The following is a 22,995-nucleotide window of genomic DNA, read 5'->3' on the forward strand; positions in this document are numbered from 1 at the left end:
GGATTTCGGAGGGTTTCCGTGGCCTCGCCAAGGCTCCACGGGGTGCTGCAGGGCCTCGTTACCCCGACGCCCCCAAAAACGCCCCTCGCACGTGCCGCCTTCCCGGGGCTGCAGCGGTGCCTCCTGCCCCCAAAAGCCACGTGAGCGCCTTAAATGCTATTAAACTAAATAACTGTGCATTTGGGCATCTTTTTCCTCCCCATCCGTGATTTCTGAGGCTGTCGGTCATGTTTTCACGTTTTCCTCGGCACCCACAGGGACAAGAAACAGCCGCTTTCGCCCAGCGAAGGGCGGCCGGGGTTTGCGCAGCCGCAAATGCAAAATCCGGTGGGGAACCTGCCGGTGCCGAGACCCCCCGGGCTGTCGGAGGGGCCACGAGCGATGCCCTGGGCCTGCCGGTGCCCCCGGCCTGCTCCGTCGGCCTCAGGGGGTTATTGCAACCTCGAACACCCAAAAATGCCCTTGACGAAGCTCTAAAACCGCGCGTGCTCTGAGAACCGCGCGTGCTCTGCTCCCGCCAGCAACGGCTAAACGATGCTGCGCCGCCGCTGCAACCCGCTTCCTCTTCCTGGCGCTAATTAGCGTAAGCTGCAACGAGCCGGTGATTTCCCTCCCAGTAACACCTCGGGCGGGAGCGAGCCCGCGGGGTCGGGACCCGGCGTCCCCCAGCCCCAGGGGGACATCGGCGGTGGCCTGGGGACCTGCCGCCCCGGCTGCTCCCCGGCTGCTCCCAGGGCCGCGAGCGGGGGCCGGGGGGGACGGCGGCCATCTGGTCGGGAGCCCGGGGTCTGCGGGCTGTCGCGGCCGCGTCTGCCGAGTGACGACGGCGGTTACGGTCCCGCACGGGAGCTGTCGCGCCGCGTTAGGCCCCGGATTTCGCCCTCCGCGGCGAGCGGAGCGGACGCCGACTCTCCCGCCGGCTCCCCGAGAGGCATCGCCTGCCCGGGGGCCGCTGCGGTGGATGGACAGACGGACGGACGGATGGACAGAGCAGCCCCCTCCCCATCCCCGCTGCTCCCTGCCCCACGGACGCGCCGGTCCCCAGGAATGTCCCGGCACCGGCCACCGCCGGAGCATCACGGGAAAACCGGGCTCCTGCCTGGCCGGCGACCCGAGCCGCCCTCGCGGAAACCGAGCCGCGGCGCGCTCGTTAGTTGAGGACGAAGGTAGAGTTACCGGCGGGACCCAGGTGTCCTGTTCCGGGCGGGATCAGCCCCCAGCAGCGGGCAGAGCCGCGGGAGGGGCCGCGCAGCCACGCACCGCACAGACGCCAAAGTAAAAGCCACCTTTATTGTATAAAGAACGTAAAAGGTCCCTTAAACAAAACACGTATTGGGTCGGCTGGTCCCGGGGGGCCCTCGCACGGGAGGGGCCCCAGGCGGCGGAAGGTGTCTGTGCGTCGCAGCGCAGCGGGTCTGCACCGCAGAGTAGGCACTTGGGGAAGGGCGCGAGCCGCGGCCCTGCCTCGCCGCCCGCCGGCACCGTCCCCCCCGGGCCAAGCAGGCGGCCGGCGCCGCGGGGGGGTGAGGAGAGAGTTAGAGAGGGGCCGAGCGCTGCCCTGCAGCCGCGCGGCGCCGGGGTCCCGCCGGGGTCCCGCCGACGCGCCGGGGCTGGCCCGGCACGCTCAAGCAGCTTTGGTTGGTGCTCTCGGTGAATTAAGGCAATTTAGCTTCAGTTGGTTTTAAAAAGGACAAATCCAGCCAAACCGGCGCGCTCGGGCTCGGCTGGGAGACGCTGGGTCCGGTCCGGCTTGGCTCCGGGGGTGGAAACAGCCCCCCGGGCCCGAACGGGTGCACGGGCACCGCGCGGCGCTTCGGCCCCTCTCTAACCCCCCAACACGGGAACCTGCAGCCCAATACTGGGGATTTCAAGAAGGGACATTGGGGGCTGTTCGGGCGGGGGGGGCCGGGCTGCTGCCGGCGGCGCAGGAGGTGGGAAGGACGGGAGAGCAGGCGGCCCCGGCCCCGCGCCGGCACAGTGAGCGGTCGGCAGGCTGGTGAGCCCGGGAGCGCAGAGGTGAGACCTCGCGTCGGGCGGCAGCTCAGCGCCGGAGCGGCTCGCTTCCCGTTTGCTCCTTGCGGAGCCGGAGCGCCCGGCCGGGGAAAGGTCCCCATTTCACCCCTCGCCCCGGCTGCCCCAGCGGCGGAGGGGAAGGGACCAGGGGACAGCGAGGGCCAAGGTGCGACAACATCACCCAGCGCGAGAGAGGCGAAGCCCCGGCAGCACCTGGACGTGCCTCTCGCCTTTCCCACCGACGCACCTCCGCTTTCCTCCCTGTCCCCCAGTCCCACCAGTTACAGCTTTCCTGCTGGTTGCGGCTCGGACGGATGCTCCTCCAAGTCCGGCGGCCCGCTGCGGCACGGCCTCGCCGCCCCTCGCCACCGCTCCCGGGGCCGGAGAGCCCGCGCCGAGCCCAGCCTGCGCGGAGCCGGGAGCATCCCGCCGGCAGCAGCGGGAAAGCCGGGCAGGGACTGAAACACCCATTCCCTTAATGCCCCAAGGGATTTCTGCAAAAGAAATAAAACAGTCTGAAATGAAGTGTAAATGTTCAGGCGAGTCGGAGCAATCGCCGCGCGTGCGAGGGGACGCGCAGGGTCTCTCCAGGCCTTGGCAGTCGAAGCCCCGCGGGCGGGTGCTCGTCAACAGCCAACTGCTCCCAACCGCAGCCGCTCCGTCTCCCGCCGTGCCGGATCCAGGCCCTGCCGCTCCCGCCTGCTCCGCGCGGCCAGGCGTCGCTCCCCCGCGGAGAACGGAACAAAACCACTACTATTTCTGTGCGATGACGATGGTTAATAACAGCTTCTACAGCCATGGCGAGTCCGCGGAGCCCCCGGGACGCCCGTCCCTCACACCACCGTGCTGATGGTGGACGACTCCTCCGACCTCCGCTGCTTGCTGGGCAAGGACTTGAGATACTCCAGGTGCCGCCGGGCGTCCTCCTGGTTCTGCCGCACGTAGTAGACCAGGTAGGAGATCACCATGGCGAACCAGCCGAACATGGTGACCAGCATCGCGATGTCCGTGGTCTTTCTGTAGGCGTTGCAGAAGTCCGTGTCGGCGATGACCTGCAGGAAGGCCTTGCCCACGTGCTCCTCCTGCACGGCGGCGGCGCACACGATGCCGGCCGACGAGCCGGCGGCCAGGTCCACCGCCCGGATCAGCTCCTGCAGCCGGCAGTCGCACAGCCAGGGGTTGTTGGAGAGGTTGACCTTGGCCTTCAGGTGGTTAAAGGCATCCTTGCTGACCGACACCAGCTTGTTGGAAGACAGGTCCAGAGAGCGCAGGTGATCCGCCAGGCCCCGGAAAGCCCCGCTCTCGACGCCGGCGATGGCGTTGTGGGACAGGTCCAGCTCCAGCAGGAGCGGCAGGTCCCGGAAGGCGTCGCGGGGCAGGAAGGGGATGCGGTTGGAGTCCAGGTAGAGCTTGTTGGTGTCATTGGGAATGTCCTTGGGGACCTCGGTCAGCCGGGCGTTGCTGCACCGGAAGGTCTTCAAGCCCTCCTCTTCCGCGGGGTAGCAGCCCTTGGGGAAGGCGGCCGCCGGGCGGAGGCAGGAGGCTGCGAGCAGGAAGCTCGGCAGCAGCAGCCACATGGTCACGGAGCGGAGGGGGAACCGGTCTACCGGGGCCACGGTGCCGCATCCGCACCGCCGCGCGGCTGCCGCCCGTCAGCTGCGGCCCCCGGGCCGGGCGCGCTGCATCTGGGACGGAGACAGCAAGGGGAGAGCGTCAGAGCAGGCGCCGAGGAGCGGAGCTCGAAGGCAGGGCCGACCCGCGCGTGCAACCCGCCCCAAGCGCCCCGACCCCAGCGAGCGGCCTCCGCGGGGAGACCCTCGGGGACGCGGCGGGGCGGCACGGCCCGGGCAGTGGGCAAGCCAGTGCGCCAGCCCGGGTTGCCGCTCCCCGGCTCCGGTTTCCAGCCGGTGCCCCGGGAAGGGGCAGACACGTGCCGTTTCTGTCCGCTTTGACCCCGGACGGGCGCGTGTGGGCTCTGCCGTCCCCTGCCCCTGCGGGGTCCCGCTCCGGCCCCGGCCGGGCTGCCCGCACCACCTCGTAACCATGGTCTCCATCCAGCCCGTTATTCCGGAGGGGAAAAACGTCACCAGGAAAGAAACAAAAACAGAAAAAGGAAATTCGCTTGAGCTGAGCTTTTAACAAGTTCCCAGGGTGGCGGCAGCAGATAAGGGCCACGGCCGAGACGCTGCCCTGCTTTCCCAGCCGCCGCTCCGGCCACCTCCCGGGGCCCAGGACCATCCCGGCACGGCCGCGGCAGGAGGCAGAGACTCTCCCCGGTCATCCCGCGATTAAAGAAACGGGCAGGAAAGGGCAACCCGCGGCACCCGGTGGAAGCAAAGCCCTGCGCGACCCCTGCGACCGGGCTGCGGAAATCCGCCCGGTGCACGGAAATCTCCCGGGGGAGCCTCCCAGCAGGCCAGACCCCCCAAATCCCCCCGCTGCCCGGAGGGCGACCCACGGGGCAGAGCGGCCCGGCCCCCGCGTGGGTGCCGGCACTCGGCGCCTGTCCCCCTGCCCGCAGCCGCCTGTGCCCAGCCCCTGCGCTTCGCACGGAGGCTCCAGCCCCCGGGACACACAGCTGCTCCCCCCGGCAGCTTGAATCGCCCTGTGCCTGTTTGCGAGCAGCGCGCAAGGCTCCAGAGCTGCCTGGTCCTGCCGGCAGCCCCGGGGGTGTTGCGGCTCCCCCCGGGCTCCCCGGAGGCGGCGGGCGGCTGAGGCGCTCGGGGGAGGCCCCAGGGCCGCGGCGGGGCAGAGGCCCAGAGCGGAGGCCAGGCTCCCGCTGCCGCAGCTCGCTCCAAGGTCACGCCGGCAGCATCGCGGGCCGACCTCCGCGCGCCCCGACACCCCAGGGACCTCGGCTGGGCTCCCGGCGTGGCCCCGGGCCCCCCCGCTACCGAAGGGGCACCCGAGGGCACCCCGCGAACCCGGGGTGGAGCAGCGGGGCCAGCTCTGCCCAGGCCCCGGCGGCGCCCGCCCTTGCGGCCGGGGTCCCATCTCTGCCCCGCGCGGCCGCAGGGACCCTGCCCCACGCCAGCTCCCGCCGCCCGGCCGGGGCACCCGACCCCCAGCTCTGCCAGCAGCGACGCGGGGCGAACGCTGCCCCTCGGCACCGGCCCTCGGGCTGCCGCGCGGTGCCACAGGGACCCTGGCACCGCCGCAACCGCACCGGGCCGAGCCGGGACCCGCTGGCCCAGGAGAGGGGGTGCCCCGTCCGCAGGCCCCGGGGGACCCCCCGGGCGGGCTGCAGCTCTCGGAGGCCCCAGGACGGGCTGGGACGATCACCGGCGCCGGTGCCACCGATGCGAGCCACGGGGAGGCCGGAGCTGCCGGGCCCCCGCAGCCCCGAGCCGGGACGCCGGGGCCCCCGGGCCTCGAGGGGGGCGAGGGCCGCCCGCGGCGGGGGGGCGCGGGGAGCCGCCGGGCGCGGCCGGGGATGCCCGGGCTTCCCCCCGGCTCGGCGGCGCGGCGGCGTTGCGGGGCGAGGGAAGCCCCGGTAATTCCCCGGGGGAGGCTCGGCGCGGCGCTGCCGGGGACCCCCCGCCTCCCTCCCGCCCTGCCCGCCGCCGCCGCCGCCGCCGGGGGAGGACCGGAGCCCCGGGGGCGGGGGGGGTCCCGGTGCGGACTCACCTGCCGTGCGCAGCCCCGCGGCGGCGGAGCGGCCCCGCGCCCCGGGCCGGAGCGGCCGCGCCCCGCGCAGCGCGGCGGGCCCGGAGCCGGCGGCGGCGGCGGCGGGGCCGGTGGGCGGGATCCGCCGCCCGGGCCTCCCCGGGGCTCCCCGCCCCCGGCCCGCCCCGCCGGGGGGGCGCCGGGGGGGGGCGTGCAGCGCCGAGCACCCCCTCCTTGCCGCCGGGTCCTTGCCGGCCGCCCCCTCCCCCCCGGGGAGCCTGCGAGGGGCCGCCGCGACCCCGCGCCCGGGCTCGGGGCGGGGGGCAGAGGCCGCCGGGGCGAGGGGCCCCCCCGGGGAGCCGAGCGCAGCCCGGGCACCGCCGCCTCCCTCCCGGCGCCTGCCCAGGGCTCACGTCCCGCCCGGGACCGGCCTCGGCCCGCCGGCCTCCCGCTCCCGGCCCCCGCCGCGGTGCTCGGCGCTGCACGAACGCCGGGCTCTGCCCTCCCGCGGTGCCCGCGGCCCGGGGCCGCCCTGTGCCCCCCGGCCGCTCCCCCTCGGGCTCCTGCCGCGGGCAGCGGCTGTCCCGGAGCCCCGGGGCGGGGGCAGCTCTCCGTCCCCCCGGGCCCGGGCCGGGGGCTCAGCGCAGCGCTGCCGCGGGCCCGCCCGCCCCCGCCTCGCCCGGCACCGGCATCGGTTACTCGGGGAAACCCGAGCCGCGGCGGGGAGCAGCGCGGGCGGCGAGGCGGACCGAGCGCCCCGGGGCCCGGGACAGGCGGCCGGCACCCCCCTGCCGCGGCCGGGCACCCGGGGCGACCCCCGGCTGCGGCGGCACCGGCGCAGCCCCGGGCCTCGGCGGCGCCCTGGGGCCCGGGGGCTGCGGGGGGGCTCAGGGACTCGCCCCGGGGCACCGGCGGGGCCCCGCTCAGGACCATGGAGAGCGGCCGCCGTTACCGGGCCGGGCCTGGCCCCGCTCCCCGGTGCGCCCGGGCTGGCGGGGGCCGGCGGCGCAGGGTCGGAGCCAGAACCGGCCCGGTGCCCGGTGCCCGGTGCCCGGCCAGGCCCGCCCCGCCACCCCCGGCCCCGAGCCCGGCCGAGCGCAGCCCCCGCGCCCGGTACCGCGGCCCTCCGCGGCCGCAGGGCCCAGCCCGGCGCGTTCGCATCGCCCGCTGCTCGGGGAGGATAAACCGTCCAGGAGGCGCCTGGCCTGGATCTCGGCTCCGTCAGGAGAACCAGACGTGACGGCGGAGAGGCGCGGGCAGCGCTGGAGCCAGGCGTGCCCTGGGGACGGCGACGCCAGACGCCCCCCGCGCTGCCCGCCGGGCCCAGGCCCCGCGGAGCCGCCTGCCCTCGGAGCAGCGCTGCAGAGGGGCCGGGCCCCCGCCCCGCACGGCCTTAGCCCCCGGGGCCGCCGCCGATGGGCTCCGAGGCCGGGGGTCCCCACGCAACGTCCCCCGCCATCCTCCCGCGCTGGGGAGCGGAGCAGCGCGAGGCCCCGCGGAGGCCCCAGCGCTGCCGGGGATGCGCCAAGGCGGAGGAGGCCGCGGGACCGCGCGTTCCCGGCGAGTCCTGGGCAGTCTGGTCCGCTCGTGTGGCTGTGCCCACGCGGGGCCGTCGGGCAGCCAGCGCGCGGGGTCCGGGGTGGGGGCCCCCAGCCGCCCCCGGAGCCACGGCACCTGCAGCCGGAGAGCCGGGACCCGCAGGGCCACGCGACCCGCGCCGGGAGCCTCCAGCTGCGGTTGCGGCAGGGCTGCCTAAAAATAGCCAGCGGCAGCTCCCCGCCGCCGCCGCGGTGCTAAATATAACCGGGGATCGACCCGGCCGCGGGACCGGCCGCGCGGGAGAGCCGGAGGGAGCGCGGCACGGAGCGAGGCCGAGCGCCGGCGGGGCCTGGGGAGCCGCGGGGCCGGCGCTGCGGAGCGCGGGGGGCTGCGGGCACGGCGGCGCAGGCCTGGCCTGGGGAGGGGCAGGGGTCCGGGTCCCCCCCGGGGAACCCCCCCGTGCCCCGGGATGCCGGGGTTCCCCGGTGGGCGACTCCCCTGAGCCCGGGGAGCGGGTGCCCCCACCGCGCTGGCGCACCGGCGGCGGGAGGCTGCCTGCTGCATCACGGAAAGGGATTAATATTTATGGGGATTTAAAAATAGCTGCCGCATTGAGCTTCCCCTCACGTGCGGAGGCAGCGGGGCGCAGGGAAGCTGCTAAATTAGATGTCACCGTGCAGAGGGAGCTGCTCACTCAGGCAGCAGCGGGGATAAAAATAGACCGTGCCGTGCGCGCGTGCCGCTCCTGCAAAGCAGGGCCAGCTCCCGCGGGATCCCCCGCCTCCGCGCCGGCATCCCCGCCCGCCGCCCCCGCTCCCGCGGGATCCCCCGCCTGTGTGCCGGCCCCGGGGGGCACCGGGCTCTCCGGCCCCGCGGCAGGTCTGGGCCTGGTGGCCAAAGCGGCGGTGCTCTAACGGCCGCCGCGCCGGCCCTGCCGAGGCCCTGCGCGAGCAGCTGCCGGGGGGATCCCTGGCTCCGGGAAGCAGCCCCGGTGCCCGGCCGGCAGCGCGGTGCCAGCGGGGACGAGCCGGCGGCCCCGGCCCTGGCAGCCGGCAGGGCCCCAGCCGTGCCCAGGCAGTGCGCGACCACCCGCCGGCCAAAGCGGGAGGGCTCGGCTCAGGCTGGGGCCTGGTGCCAAGCAGCTCCGCATCCGAAAGGGAGCACGTGGGGTCGGCACTGGGAACCCACCCGGGCTGAAGCGTGGCCTCGGAGGGGACCGCCAGCGCTGTGAGCGGCCCTGCAGAACCCCCCGGGCGGTGCCGGCAGGGCCGCGCGCGACGCGCGCACGGAGAGGGCGGTTCAGGAGGGCAGCGCGAGGGGCGGCGGGGCCCGGGCTCCGCAGCGGGCGACGTCCCCGTGCCGGGCCCAGCTCTGGGACCCCCGGGAGCCGGCAGCAGAGCGGCTCCCAGCCGGGTGGTTGGCAGCACAGAGCCGCCTCCCCGCTCGGCAGCGGCGCTGCCCCCTCTGCGGCTGCTGGGAGGAAGAGCCGGCCGCTGCCGGCGCGCACAAAGGCCTGCGCAGATGGCCGCGCGCACCGAGGGGCCGCGGCAGCACCGAGCTGCGAGCTTTGATGGCTGCGCAAACAAAGACGGGGCCAGATGGTCTCCCTCAACGCGCAAGCGGAGGAATCCGGAGCTCCCAGCCCTGAGCTCGGCCCCGGCGTCCCGGCGGGGCGCGCTGCCTGCTCGCACGTCTGCTCACGCCGCGTGCTGCTGCGGGCTGAGCTTTTCCACGAGGAAGGGCTCCCGTGGGGGGGAGCGACCCTCCCCGAGCCGGCGGAAGCGCCTCGCCGAACGCGACCCTCGCAGTGCGCGCGGCTGCGAGCGGGATGGCTACCGCTGCCCGGAGCATCTCGGCACCCCCGGCTCACGGACCCCGAGGGGCCAGACCAGACACTGCTGCCAGGGCAGCCACGGGCCGAGGGGCCCACGACACGCAGCGGGGGGACAGAGGAACTTCCCTTCAAGACCCCGAGACCTCCTGCTCCTGGAAGGGTTTCCTTGGAGACCCCAAACCAAACCCCTGCTCCCCGAAGGGTTTCCTTGGAGACCCCAAGATCAAACCCCTGCTCCCCGAAGGGTTTCCTTGGAGATCCCAGATCAAATACCTTCTCCTAGAACAGATTCCTTCGAGACCCCAGATCAAGCCCCTGCTCCTGGAAGGGTTTCCTTGGAGACCCCAGCCCAAACCCCTGCTCCTGGAAGGGTTTCCTTGGAGACCCCAGCCCAAACCCCTGCTCCTCAAAGGGCTTCCTTGGAGACCCCAAACCAAACCCCTGCTCCCCGAAGGGTTTCCTTGGAGACCCCAAGATCAAACCCCTGCTCCCCGAAGGGTTTCGTTGGAGATCCCAGATCAAATACCTTCTCCTAGAACAGATTCCTTCGAGACCCCAGATCAAGCCCCTGCTCCTGGAAGGGTTTCCTTGGAGACCCCAAATCAAATAACCTGCTCCTGGAAGGGTTTCCTTGGAGACCCCAGCCCAAACCCCTGCTCCTGGAAGGGTTTCCTTGGAGACCCCAGCCCAAACCCCTGCTCCTGGAAGGGTTTCCTTGGAGACCCCAGATCAAACCCCTGCTCCTGGAAGGGTTTCCTTGGAGACCCCAGCCCAAACCCCTGCTCCTGGAAGGGTTTCCTTGGAGACCCCAGCCCAAACCCCTGCTCCTGAAGGGCACCCACCCCTGGGTGACTGCAGCACCCCGTACCAGGGGCCCCGGTCCCGGCTGCGGCCACGGCGGGGGGTGACCGGGGGCCCCGTCCCCGCGCAGGGCCTCCGGCGGGGCGCGCCGCGCCCGGGACTACAGCTCCCGGCGTGCCGCGGCGGCGGGGCGGGCCGGGCCGGGCCGTGGTGCCAGCCGGGAGCGCAGCCGGGGCGGCGGGGTGCGCGCCGGAGAGCCCGGCCCGCCGAGCCCAACCGCGCCGAGCCCAGCCTGCAGCGGTGAGTGCGGCCCGCAGCGGGGCCCGGCGGCCGCGGCGTCCCGGGCCTCCCCCCGCCGGCCCGGGGAGGGGGGGGAGAGGCGCCCCGCCCGCTGGGCGCCGGCCCGGGTTGCAGCGCCGCGCCGCCGGGGCACCGGCGCCTTACGGGCCTCGGCGCCTCCCGCGGCGGCGGAGCGGGAGCAGGCGGAGCCGAGCCCCCCCCCCCCCCCCCCCCCACGCCAGGGCCTGCAGCGGGAGGGTTCCGGGCTCCCGGCCCCGGCGAGCGGGGCACACGCCCCCCGCAGCCGGCAGGCTCGGAAAGCGGAGGGCGGGGAGCGGCTTCCCGGGTGCTTCTCCCCCCCCGGGCCGCGGGGATGCTGCGGGAGGCCTGGGGGTGAGGCCGGGGCTCGGAACCGCTGCGGCTGGGGCAGGCCCCGGAGCGGGACGGCTGGGGCAGCGCGTGCTCGTTACCCTTTCGCCGGCCCCGGCGCAGCGCTGGAAGGGCTCGGGGCATAGGTCCTTCCACGCAGTCACCGCTGCTCTGTGCTCCTCTTGGGCAGGGGCCAGGGCTTTGTTTGTGGTTAGACAGGGTCCTGAGCCTACCTCCGTGTGAGCCCAGAAAAATCCAGCTCGTGGAGTTCCCTGCACGTCTAAACTTTCCTTCTAAATTTAGCAGAAAAGGTTGAGAGGGAAACAGAGATCCAGCTGCTAACGTTATCGTCTGGGATTGCTCATGTTTCCGCTGGCTGCATTAATTGCGGCCTCCTCTCCAGCTCCGGTCCTAGAGCTGTGCCTCAGCTTGGGCCCCCGCTTTGCAGCCCTGCCTCACTTCTCTGCTCAGGCTCTCGCGCCGCCGCCGCGAGCCGTCCCGGCTCTGCGAGGAGGGAGCTGGCAGCTTTGGGGCCCACACTTGCTAAATCCTATCCGTGACTCCCGGCAGGACTGGGAAACAAAGGAATGCTGCACTCGTCTAATGCATCAGTCAGTTCCTGCACCCATCGGCTCCCTTTGAACACAGCCATGTTCACTAAAACCTTTGGTGTACTTGAGACTGGTTCAAACAACGATGCCGTCTTGCAAAGAAGGGTTTAAAATATTTATTTACCTGGGAAAGGGCGATTGCCAATGCTGCCCGAGATAACGATCTCGGCTCCTCAGCTGCTCAGTCAGATCGTAATCGCTTGCACGCTGGGAACATTAGAAAGATCGGCCAAGATAAGCACCTACTGCACTAGTTGCATCTGGTGAAAGTTCCTGCGCAGGCACACCTCGGCCCGGCGAGCGCGGAGGAGCCGGAGGCTGCGCGCAGGGGGACGCAGGCAGCCGCACGGCTCGCGCAGGCGGGCTGCGGGCTCGGGGCACTGTGCCGGGCCACGCGGTGAGCTGCCACCCTGGGGTGCCCAGCGGGATGTGACGGCGGGAAGAGCGGTGTCACTGGCAGGCATTTCAGGGGTCGCGGGTCAGCTGAATCGCGAGGGGACGGGAACAGACGGTGGTTATGTGCCTCTGGGAGCAAGGAAAGGGGGAAGGAGCTGTACCTTGGGGTTTTAGCAGCATAATTTTTGCCAGAGGTTCTCCAGCAGCTGCTTGGTGACAAAGCGAGTGGTAAACTCTTGGTGCCGTTTTGTTTCTCCTCTTCTTAGAAGTGAGGAGGTGCTGTCACGTCAGGTGCTGAACTGACGGCCCTGCCAACACTTGCTCTGAGCCCCAGAACAAGCCTTCCTGCCCCCCAAACTTGTGGAGAGCCTGGGAGCAGGAGGGAGCTTGCGCAGCGGTGCGTGGGAACGCAAGTCAGTACACTGAGCCTGCAAGGACTGGGCGGACAGGAAGGGTTCAGCTCCTCTACGGCAACGTCCTGCTTGTATCTGACCACAGTCACGACTCTTCCCCTCCTTGGATGGACACTGTCCAACGTCAGCACAGGCCTGACCTTTGCATTCGCTCTGATGAAACATTAAAGCTTTTCTGTCCTGAAAAGCTGCTGCACAACTGGGAAAGCACAGCTTAGCAGCCATCTGCTCTAGGGGTGGAGTTGGAGTTCCTCCTGCTTTTGTGTTTTGCCTTGTTTTTCCTGCAGGTGAACAAATCCCCAGTGTAATATTAGAAAGCAAATACCGTGAGGTCTGGGATGGGGGTAGGGATCTGAGCCTTAAGAGCTCCGTCTCGCCCAGCTAGGCTTTTGCAATCGTGTGCAGAGCTCTATGCGCAATCTGAAGTGTGTGAGCAAAGAGCTTGTGCAAGGGCTGCAAATATCAATCTAGAAATAGAGAAGATTCACAGATGAAATATTTTTAAGGTGGGGGAGGACAGAATTAGAGAAACATGAAAAATTATCCTAATCATATGACCTAATGCTTGACATCCCCCAAAGCTCCCTTGCAAGAACAAATTAACATCTTGTACTATATGTACTGCAGTTTCATCTGTCTAATCCTGTGTATAAGCAAGGAAACTGAGGCATGGGGAGGGGAATTGCTTCAACTACAGCTTCTAAGTTTGGCCATTCTTCTTTGTCACCAAGCTTCAGACTTGCAACTGCCCTAGTTTGTAGACGGGACCAAGTAGAACTTGCTCATCACTTTTTGAAAATTAGACTAGTGATTGTCCTCAAATGGAAATTCCGCTTTATTACTAAACATCCACGTCGTACCTCCAAGCATCAGGTTTGTTAACTTCAGCAGTCTTTGGATAACAGCATGATTTTGAAAAAAGAAGGGGAGACAGAAGGGCCCTTGAGAGATGAACTAGTCAACCTCCAATTCCAAGGAGAAATTTTAATAATTTTTTGCACTGTTTATGAAACTTGATTTTAAAACGTCCAATGAGGGAGACTGATCACTTCCCGGGGCAGTCCACTCCAACGTCACGCTGTCCTTTCGCTCTATAAAGCTGCTCTGAATCTCCACTGTGCAGTTAACTCTGCTACAACAATTTATCCCCTTCTCTTTGCAGCTATCTTTTAAGGATTTGAAAACTATTCATCACATCTCTCTCGAGTGTTCTCTAGACTAAACAAACCCATTTCCTTCACTCTGTCCTTGCAGGTCATGTTTTTCCTACACCTCTGTTCATTCGCACTGCTCTCCCTGGACTCTCTCCAGCTGCTCCTAGAACTGGACTGTATTCTAGTTGAGGCGTTAACAATATCTAGGAGAATTATTTCATATGTCTGGCAAACAGTACTCCTGTTTATACGTTCCACACTGGTGTTTGCCTTTTTTTGCAACAACATGACATTTTTCACTCATGTTATGCTTCACTGCAACCCCTAGATTTTCTTTTGAAAACCTTTAGGAATTGCAGCAGATTAAGGATGGGGTTTAGTTTCTCAGCTAGGATTGGAGTGCTGAACTCTGGCTCCAAGTCCTGCTTTCAGAGCAAGCTCCAAACTTTGTCTGCAGTCTCCAGCAGTTGATATCCTTTGACCCAGGAGATGAGTGAAAAGAAGCCAAGCAATCTGCAGACCTGCAGCCTGTGTGCTGGTAGCGAAACAAAAGCCTTCTCCAGGTATAAACCACCCGATGCCTGAGCAGCAGAGGCAGGCGAGCATCTGTTCTGCTCACCTAGCAGCCCTGCCTCGCAACAGCTGCCCGCAACACCGCGCAGCAGCCGCACGTGCAGCTGCGAGAGGCTCGGAAGTTACGCTGTGCACACCGGGAGCTGCAGAATCAAGTGTTTGCTTTGTGTCCTAGCCCTGGGCAGGGACGGCGAAGAGAGCGCCAGCTTCTGAAACAAGCCAGACCCAGCACTCCATAAGGAAACTCAGAACAGCTGGCAGTGACATACAGAGCATAATGTTAGATCTGGCTGGGACTCGCCTCCAGAGACCAAAGACTGAGAGAGCTGGAGAGAAGAGCAACTCAGTCTTCCAGCTGTGGGAACCAAAGCAGCGAAAACACAAGGCCAGACATCGGGGTGAAAAGCCCTTGCCTTGCTGGTCCTCTGCACAACAAGGAAAACAGTGTATTATCTAATGATGCTGCTCTTCCTTGGGACACGGACAAAGACGATTTTATGCAAGGCTTTCCCTCATCTCAGTGTAAAAGTATCCTGCTTTACAGCTATTTCCCCATTGTGCTATTTCTTGCAATCCCTGAAAACTGCTAAGCCAGACACCTTGTCTTTCCAGTAGTGCTAAAACGTGACTGATACCTGCTACTGCTGGTTATCAAGGCAGCAATATAAAAATCCATTCTGATATCTGCATTGTCCATAGTCCCAGGGCACCATTCCAAAGACTGGTGTTGCTATCCTTTTGCTATCTGAGAGGATAATGTTGTCTTGCTTCCTCTTCTTCCTGGGATTGTTCGGAAAAATGTCTCTGCGCGTTTCTCCTACATGGCATCTGTTCCTGCCAGTTAGGACAAGAGTTGTCTCTTTTGCAGCTCTTGCTACTGGAATATACTCCCAATAGAGTCTTCCTTGTTATCTCCAACTTATTTTCTGTTGCTAAAGAAGAATCCCTCTCCTTCCCAATGCAGGACTTTTTGTTACTCTTTTCTTAAGTCTTAAATTGGAAGGCAAAACACGTAAGCCAGACGAGGAGGCCAGCAAGCCCCTAGAGCTATGCAGAACCCTAATAAATCAGTGGAAGCAATTCAGAGATCTGTCATTATATAGCTGTTGTGCCTCTGCAAAGACTGGTGCTTTATTTCTGAGTTTAAGGTATGCTGAACCCATAAACATATAAGTAGCTTCATGTGTAAGTGCTTCCATGATTAACACTGTCATGATGACTTTGAAAGAGCTTCAAGTATTTGAGTCTTCTCAGGCAATCGTGGGACTGAACCTTGACCTCTTGGTTCCAGGAAGACATTTCAGCAGATCACAAGTAGCTCCTGTCGCAGGCAGGCTTCCCACACATTATTCCCAAATCTCAGCTGTTCCTGGATTTAGCTTCCCCTCAGAAATGTCAGCTCTACAAATGGAAATAATGAGTTGCAGAGAAGTGAACTGACTTGTGATTTTTATAGCAACCGCAACAGAACTCAGGTTTGTTTAACAGCAACAGAGAGCTCCACCCAAGCTGCCCTTAGCTGAGTAATGTAGATAGAGGATTACCGAAATCTGAGTACTAACCTGGCTCTGGTTTAGTTTCAGGGGTGCCTGATTAACCTAAAAGCCAACATGAACGTGGGAACAGCGCACAGTGAGGTAAACCCCAACACCCGTGTCATGAACAGCCGGGGCATCTGGTTGTCCTACGTCCTGGGAATTGGACTGCTGCACGTCGTACTCCTGAGCATCCCCTTCTTCAGCGTTCCTGTGGTTTGGACTCTTACGAACATCATTCACAACATGGTAAGGAACAGCACGGTTGGCTCGATTTCCTGGGGCAGGCAGAGGTGGGTCTCTCAGCACCAGCTGTCCTTGTGAGAGATCCAGTAAGACTGATTCCTGTTGAAGCAATTCCTTTTTCTGCATTTCCAAAGACGTGGGGTGACTTACTCAACCTCCAGCCCTCAGACTGCACCTTTGTCATATATTTAAATCAGCCCAGGTGCTGATGAGACACCAAACATCTGGTGAGGCTGCTCAGAGGGGACACTGAACTGATTTGCCTGCAGGGTAGATCCCTTTGCTGTGTCCACCTTAGCAGAGGAATAGATTTTACAGGCCACAGAAGCTAGCATGACAGTTTTCACTTTGGTTGATACAATAAGACTGAATTGGGCTCATTAGAGTAAAAAAAAAAAAATTAAAAACCAAACCGATTTGTTCATCTTAAAGTGAAAGAGATTGGTTCAGGAACAGATTCACTTCTTCTAAGGATCAGGTACCTGCTAAATGAACATTCAGATGTGCACAGGTATGCACAGCAGACCCTGGCATGTGCGTGCTGCAGCCAGGACGCAGCGTACCAAGGCTATCCGTGGTGCCAGCAGCTGCTCTGTTTATACAGTGATGTCCTCTGCTGTCCCCTGGAAAAGCTGCAGCCGCTCAGTAAAACCTTTCCTAGGGAGCAGAGGAAAACCACGATCTGACTAATGGCTCACTTCCATGCCTCTGCCATCCCCCTGTGCAAGTCTCAGCATGCTTGTGTCCCCGAGCCGAGAGCAGACCTCTAGGCAGCGATTCGCCCTCCAGCAGGAGAGCCAGATTACTTCACAGAGATGCAGCAATCGATTTTGTATCCTTTATTTTAAACAGCATCTCAGGCTGAGACTATTCAGGAGTCAGAAATGCCTCCCTTACTGGGGACCCTCATGCTTACGTTATCCAGGTCTCTAGCAAAAAACAAAAACAAACAAAAACCCAACTGGAGCTGCTGGGGGCTGAGTTCAGCACAAATACTGCCTGCTTTTCATGCAGATCCCCTTCTCCTCCCTTCCCCTTCTCTCCTCTGCCCCCTCCTTCCCCCCACCTTGTGCCTGTCCTAGGACCAGGAAGGAGTTTAAAAGGCCAGCAATAACTACATTTAAAAGACCTGCCTAACTTAGCCAGACACTTGCTGCTTATCTGTAACTCATGTTCCAGTTGAAGAAGTTAACTTGTAATCAGAGCAGGAACAGACCCTTCTTGCCTACAGGTCTACCAGCACTTTTAAAAAGCCTTTAGCATTGCTGTTGCATGGTACAACGAATGTGTGCTAATACCCTGATCCCAGAGACCCAAACGCTGTAATGCTGCAACCACCTTCTTGGTTTATGCCCAGGAGCTGACTGAGAGGCCTCCAGTGCTAACAGCTAGGTCTGAGCGAGCAGCCAGCAGTCCTTCCCCGCAGCCCTGGGGCTCCAGCAGCCGCTCTCGGGGGAAGGACGCTTTCCGCGGCGGCGACGCGTCCCTCTAGCGGACCCGCGCGCTGGTGCAAGCTGCCAGCCTGACCCCTCTCCAAGGCCGCGCTGTTCTGGCTGAGGGTGAACTCTCGCTGGCGGTGCGCTTCAGGCTGCCTTTGTATCTGCCGCAGAGCATGTACATCTTCCTGCACACGGTGAAAGGGACGCCCTTCGAGACGCCCGACCAGGGGAAGGCGCGGCTGCTCACGCACTGGGAGCAGATGGACTACGGCGTGCAGTTCACAGCGTCGCGCAAGTTCCTGACCATCATGCCCATCGTACTGTGAGTACTGCAGGGCGGTTGAGCTGTCTCACATGCCTGTACTGAAGACGCTGTCTTGGGAAAACAAAACACTCCAGCACCCTCAAAAGAAAATCAACTCTTTTCCGCTCCCTTCCCCAGTTCTGCTTTTAAAGCAATATACTAACAGATGTATTTAGCAGTAGGCTGTAGCAAACATGCTTACACCAGTACTACTCTTGGCCAGTCTGAGGCTAAATGTTTTGGAGAACAGTCTCCAGCTTGCTTTGGGGTCCTCTGCAACCTGAGTTAATGCTCATAAAGTACTTCTAAATAGATCAGTATAGACCTATGCTGTTCTAAGGTCCAGTATCCTGTGCATTGCTGGGCTATTAGTGAACTTGTTTTTATAGACTATGATAATCGTTAAGAGCCTGTTGTGGACTAGGATCCTACGATAACAGCTGCTGAACAGGAACAGAACAAAAACATGTGTCTTGTCCCAGAAGAGGTCAGATACAGGCTTAAGAAATCAGGTATATGAAAGAATGGAGAACCTGAAGGAAAAAAAAAATGCAATCACTACAATGACAAGTGATCTTGGCCTGTCTGGTTTCTACATGATACTGTCTGTTCTTTGGGCTCAACAGCACAGGAAAGAGTATCAGGCTGTTTTTAAAGAAGGGTACTGAAGAGGCTGGGTGGACAGTTGGAAGCTATTCTTCCCATGTTCGAGAGAGAAAACAGGAGAAAGGAAATTAACGAGCACTGTTTTTGCCCCCAAATTTGTGGTTTGTCAAATCCAAGGTCTTCTTTCCCTGTTCCTAAGCTAGTTATTGCATCCATATAGGCGGTCAGCTTTTGTAGGGTGATTCATCCAAGGAGCGAGGGAAGCCGTAACTGATCATTTATTTGAAGGCATCTTTGTGCTCCTGGGAGCCGTGAGGAAGACCGATACTGTAGGTGCTGTAATTCAACGTCCTCTTTTTGTTCCCCTCCTTTCCAGGTATTTTCTAACCAGCTTTTACACAAAGTATGACCGGATACACTTCATAATCAACACCATCTCCCTTATGAGTGTCCTGATCCCCAAACTGCCCCAGTTTCATGGAGTCCGGATCTTTGGGATCAACAAGTACTGAACTGCTTGGATGGAGTGAATTGAAGAGGAGCAGGGAAGAGGGGGAAATTCCTTCTCTTTAGTCCTGTTCCTTCACCCTCATGCACACTGGGATATAGTTTCACGGCGGCTATTTAAATGCAGTATCCAATAGACGTATACCGCATGCTGGATCCTCATGCCCAATAAATCTAAACAAGCTCCAGAGTAGAGTTTAGTGCGGAGCAGGATACATGATGCTGGATTTCTCTTATTCCAGTGTCATTAAGTAGATGCAGATACACTGAGACTTCAAGGTACAAAGAGGATGAATCCTGGGGAGGTTTTCATCTATCCCAGACATAGAATGAAAAGCATGGGGACGAGGGGGAAAAGCTTCTAGTGCTGGTACTATTACTGTGGTAAATGCACTTTAAAATATATTTCCCTTTCTGAAGCTAGGTGCTTTAAATGATATTTGGGAACATTCAAAGGGATGCAGCCAGACTTTCCCAATACTTGATTGTTTTAGGGTATGGGTTTCATATTGGACGAGGAGTGGGGGAGAAGAGAATGACAGATTTTTATTTTTAAATCCTTTATCCCGCTGAGAAAGGAAATTCTTTTACTGGAAAGAATACAGGAAGGAGTGACCTGCAATTTGACAGAGCTTTCAGCTCTCTATGGTACCATTCAGGTGGTTCAGGGGAAAAGTCCTAATCAAATCCCAAATCATGCTAGTTATTTTCAGCTCATACCAGAATCCAAGTAACTTTGCTCCCCACCCCAAACAACCCATTTTAAAGCACACACTGAGCACTCAGGCAGTGCTCAGTAGAGCATCTGGATCAAGAGTCAGGGTGCAAGTTATTTTAATGATTGACTAGAAATGTCACTGAGCTATTTGGTACATGGGGGTCGTATGAGGATGCAAGAAAGTGAAGACTGACAGGTACAGGCCAAATGAGACAGACGGCTGCTGGATACAGGCAGTTAGTGGCTGTGACTAGAATTTTTCTCCTCCAACCAGCAACTCGGTCTCCCAAGTCTGTGTACATTCTGCTGACATCTGCCTGTTCTCCAGTTAGCTGTGGACTTAACTCTGCATCTCACTTCACACCAGGAAAAGTGTTTGATTTCTGACTTAGCCTGGAAGTCTGTCCCTCACCTCTATGTAGTGTCTTGCCCAAATACTGCAGCAGCATCCCCTGGCCCTCGAATGACCTTGGAAACTGAGTAAGGGAGCTGTAAGACAGCTGTACTAACAAGCAGCACCAGCAGCAGACAGCTAACCGAATTGACCAACAGAAGGATGTAATGGGTCACTGAAGATAACTGATGATTTAGTATAGAAACAGGATTGAGCTTTTTCCCCATAAAATTATCCACCTAAATAAAATAGGTTTGCAGGTTTAGATCTCCTAGTTGAGGGGTCTTTCTGCTGTTCACAAAGCAGTAGGTTTTTATTTTGGGTTGTGTGCTGGTTGAAATGTGTTTTTCCTCATGCTTCCCCTGAAAGCCTGTATTTTTGTTGTCTTAGTGCTTATATTATCTCACATTTTTGACAACAATATAAACATTTTAAATATGGTATTTTTGTTCCTGCATTAGCCAAGTATAGCCTTAGAGGTCAGTGGGTAATAGAGTGGATATTGATGACTTCTGTTTGATGGTCTCAGCATAGGACAGAGATAGAAGAACCTCAAGTTTGCATAAGCGGTCTAGTAATACTCCATGCATAATTTTGGGCAAGCTGTTTTATTTCTCTGTCTCAGATTTACTATCAGACTGCTGCGGAGAAAGGGGAAAAAACATTTAATGTATCTCAGAGGGCTGTGGTAATGCCTAGAGAAGCATTATCTAATGTGTTTGAAATGGAAATATTCTAAGTGAAAAGGAAGCTCTTGAGAAGATAGACAGAAAAGAGTCTGGCTTGATACTTGAGTGCTGTTCTCCAGCAACAGAGTTTGACAGATGTCTAATTTATTTGATTTTTCTTTTGTTTTTTTCTTAAAACTTTTAACCACCATGACATAGAGATTGCTGCTTTAGCTGAGGTACTATATACCCTAAAGCTAATATACTCTTTAAGCTACTAGACAATGACTTTTGAAATAAAATAGTTTTCAAATTAGAGCTAGTTCTTCAATCAGCTGAGTATCTTTGATACTGTTGATTTCTCAGTCATTTTAATGTCTTGAATGCCTGCAGAAGGACTGCTACCCTCACATTTGTAGGGCCTGCTCTTAACAGGATGTAGACTGTATGGTGCTTAACAAACCTGAATGTCTGACGGCACGCGGAATGCGCATGCTATTGGCGAGTCTCCTCCAGAGGAAAGAGCACAGTTTAGTTATTTAGGTAGAATGTGAGGGGGCAAAAAACATCCACTTATCTGCAACAAATACAGTTGATTTACCAAGGATGCTTTTGCTTAAAAACATTATTCCAATAGACAAATGTATTGACTATTTCTGTAAGTACATGCACATTACACAGAATCAGAGCAATTTTGACATCTTTAGCAGAAATATAAACAGAAGTTAGGGGTCAGATTTTCGTAATGAAATACAGCTTCATTGAAGGCCTTGATGTTACAGCAGCTGCCGATCTGAACATACATTATTTGTACTCTTAACTGACACTATGGACATTTGATTCCATTTTGTTGAATTAAAGATTAACTGCCAAACAATACAGAATAAAATGGCATTACAAGCTTCTCAAAAGAGCAGTTTTTAAAGCCTAAAATTTCTTGTTAGACAAAACCTTAATTATAATAGCAAATTTTTCTGATTTACTTTGTTCACACTGAAATGAATTAAAATAGCCATTACACATATGTATTTGGAGTTACATGGCAAATTACAGTCTTCACAACATAGGCACAGCATTTTTGCCATGGAATATCTGAAAGTTAACTTGGACTCATACAGTTAATCCAATCAAGTGAAATATAAATGAAAACAGGAGAAATATGGAAAAAAAGTGAGTAAAAACTGAAGAAATATTTTATATTAATTATGTAGTATGTTAAGTATTTAGATAAGATTAATAGTTACTTGAACAATTATTGATCTGATAGTATCTTCCTTAAAATGCCATCTTCAGGGTAAGTATGAGAATTAATAAAAAAATATAAAACAAGCCACAGATTAATTTTAATTAAGCCACAGTTGCAATTGCTACTTGTTAGGTGTACCTAAACTAGGTTTAAGTCAAACAGCTTTGGTACTGCTGGTTGAGCCACCTTCATACACAAGTTTTGTGGCTGGCTCCTCCCTGTCAGTGTCACAGGAGCAAGTTGTACCTGACCCAATTTCTTGTTAACCATCTCCACTGCAACAGTGTGAAAATAATGGATGGAGTTTTGGGTCTCCTGGAACTCTGCACCAAAGCAACTTCTGTTTTATTTCTGTTTGTTTTATAGAAGCAAGAGTTTAGTCCTGGAAGGCTAATCCTGGACACGAAAAAGTTAAAGAAGATAATCAAAACACTAAAACTCCTATGGGATAAGTCACTTCAGAGAAAAGGGACATCAGGGTAACATAGACAGGGTGAGGGGTTTTCAGACAGCAGTGTATTTGCAGCTAGCATAGCAGTGATACAAGGGTGAAGCCTACCTTTTGCATAGAGAACGAGAATGTGAGTGAGAAGACAGTCCATTAGTTCTTTTAGACCACAGGACTTTCTCCAAGTACCTGCATGAAGGAGAGAGTTGATTGTTACTGATTTTAAACAGGATTTTGATCACAACACATGTGACATTTTCCTCTAAGCCTTTTACTGGCTCCCTGCATAGTGACTAGGGTAAACTTCAGCTGGAGAATTAAAGGTAGATTCCATTGTGTGACTGAGAAACAAAGAATGGACAAGTATGTACCTAAAATGCTTTTCATTTTTGTTTTGCTGTGGATGGAGAAGGGGAAAAGGTTTTGAAAAGCACCACTAGATGAGTTCACAGGCACTGGCAAAAGCCATCCCTTTGCCTGATCTTGTTGTGGGCAAAAACTGCTCTAAGCCATTGTTAAGACCATGTACTTACTCAAAAAGTACAGAAATCATTGCACCAGGAAAAGTCACAAAACAATCAAGTACTACCAGCTTGATGTTTCTGAATTAGGGATCCTGTCTTGCAATTCATTTAATATAGCCAACAGGATGTCATGGAGCCCGACTCTTTGCAGGAGAAAGCCTTTAAAAGAGGAGGAAAAAAAAAATACCCTGAGATACAGGGCTACCTAATTCCAGAGTACTTAAAACTTTTTTTTTTTTTTTAATTAATAAAAGTATGGTACTGGCCCTTGAAAGAGGGACAGCAGCTGGGTTGCCATTGTTAACATGTTAATATTTCCTGTTGCAATTTACATTGCTTTATCATTGCCCATAATATATATTTTAAGCATGTGAGTGTGTGTGTATGTATCCTCCCTGGATCAATTTAAGCAAGCTAAATTAGTTTTTTATGGAACATTCTCACATTGTACATAGTTTTAGGGTTTTTTTCCAGTAGCCCTTCTTTTTGCTGTGTATACAAAAGTCTCATCTAGAGAACTTTCTAAAATAAAGTGTGAATATTTTTATTACTCCTTTGTACAGTATTCTAAGAGAAACTAATAAAGTAAGTATTCATGTAAAAATTGTATTTGGTTCCCTGAATTTTGTATGGACAGGTTCTGCTGTTAAACAGGAGCGGCAGATGAATAACACTACGTGGCAACCGCAAGCCCACCAAATCCTAGGCTGCAGTAAAGCAGAAAGCTTGCAGCCCACTGCACGAATCCCCCAACCGCGTATTACACCAGGGA

General features: G+C 58.6%; 2 protein-coding genes across 5 annotated transcripts; one reads left to right on the top strand and one right to left on the bottom strand.

Moving 5' to 3' along the window:
• Positions 1 to 1,270: 1,270 nt before the first annotated feature.
• On the bottom strand, positions 1,271 to 11,080 carry LRRC3C (leucine rich repeat containing 3C). 3 transcript variants are annotated; one of them, XM_064524739.1, is made up of 2 exons: positions 10,675 to 11,080; positions 1,271 to 3,698 (listed from the first exon to the last, which is right to left on the bottom strand). In XM_064524739.1, the coding sequence occupies exon 2, from the start codon at positions 3,588 to 3,590 to the stop codon at positions 2,847 to 2,849; it is 744 nt and encodes a 247-aa protein (XP_064380809.1). In that variant the 5' UTR covers positions 3,591 to 3,698; positions 10,675 to 11,080; the 3' UTR covers positions 1,271 to 2,846. The 3 variants fall into 3 exon arrangements, with proteins under 3 accessions (XP_064380809.1, XP_025973629.1, XP_064380810.1); XM_026117844.2 differs by having other exon boundaries at positions 10,543 to 11,080; XM_064524740.1 differs by lacking the exon at positions 10,675 to 11,080 and adding an exon at positions 5,641 to 5,742.
• On the top strand, positions 9,963 to 22,830 carry ORMDL3 (ORMDL sphingolipid biosynthesis regulator 3). 2 transcript variants are annotated; one of them, XM_064524743.1, is made up of 4 exons: positions 9,963 to 10,093; positions 15,166 to 15,372; positions 16,979 to 17,130; positions 18,095 to 22,830. In XM_064524743.1, the coding sequence occupies exons 2-4, from the start codon at positions 15,199 to 15,201 to the stop codon at positions 18,228 to 18,230; spliced, it is 462 nt and encodes a 153-aa protein (XP_064380813.1). In that variant the 5' UTR covers positions 9,963 to 10,093; positions 15,166 to 15,198; the 3' UTR covers positions 18,231 to 22,830. The 2 variants fall into 2 exon arrangements, with proteins under 2 accessions (XP_064380813.1, XP_064380812.1); XM_064524742.1 differs by having other exon boundaries at positions 9,987 to 10,093; positions 15,172 to 15,372.
• The last annotated feature ends 165 nt before the right edge of the window (positions 22,831 to 22,995 follow it).

The sequence above is a fragment of the Dromaius novaehollandiae genome, chromosome 22 (genome assembly GCF_036370855.1).
Source record: "Dromaius novaehollandiae isolate bDroNov1 chromosome 22, bDroNov1.hap1, whole genome shotgun sequence".
In the NCBI taxonomy this organism is placed as follows: domain Eukaryota; kingdom Metazoa; phylum Chordata; class Aves; order Casuariiformes; family Dromaiidae; genus Dromaius; species Dromaius novaehollandiae.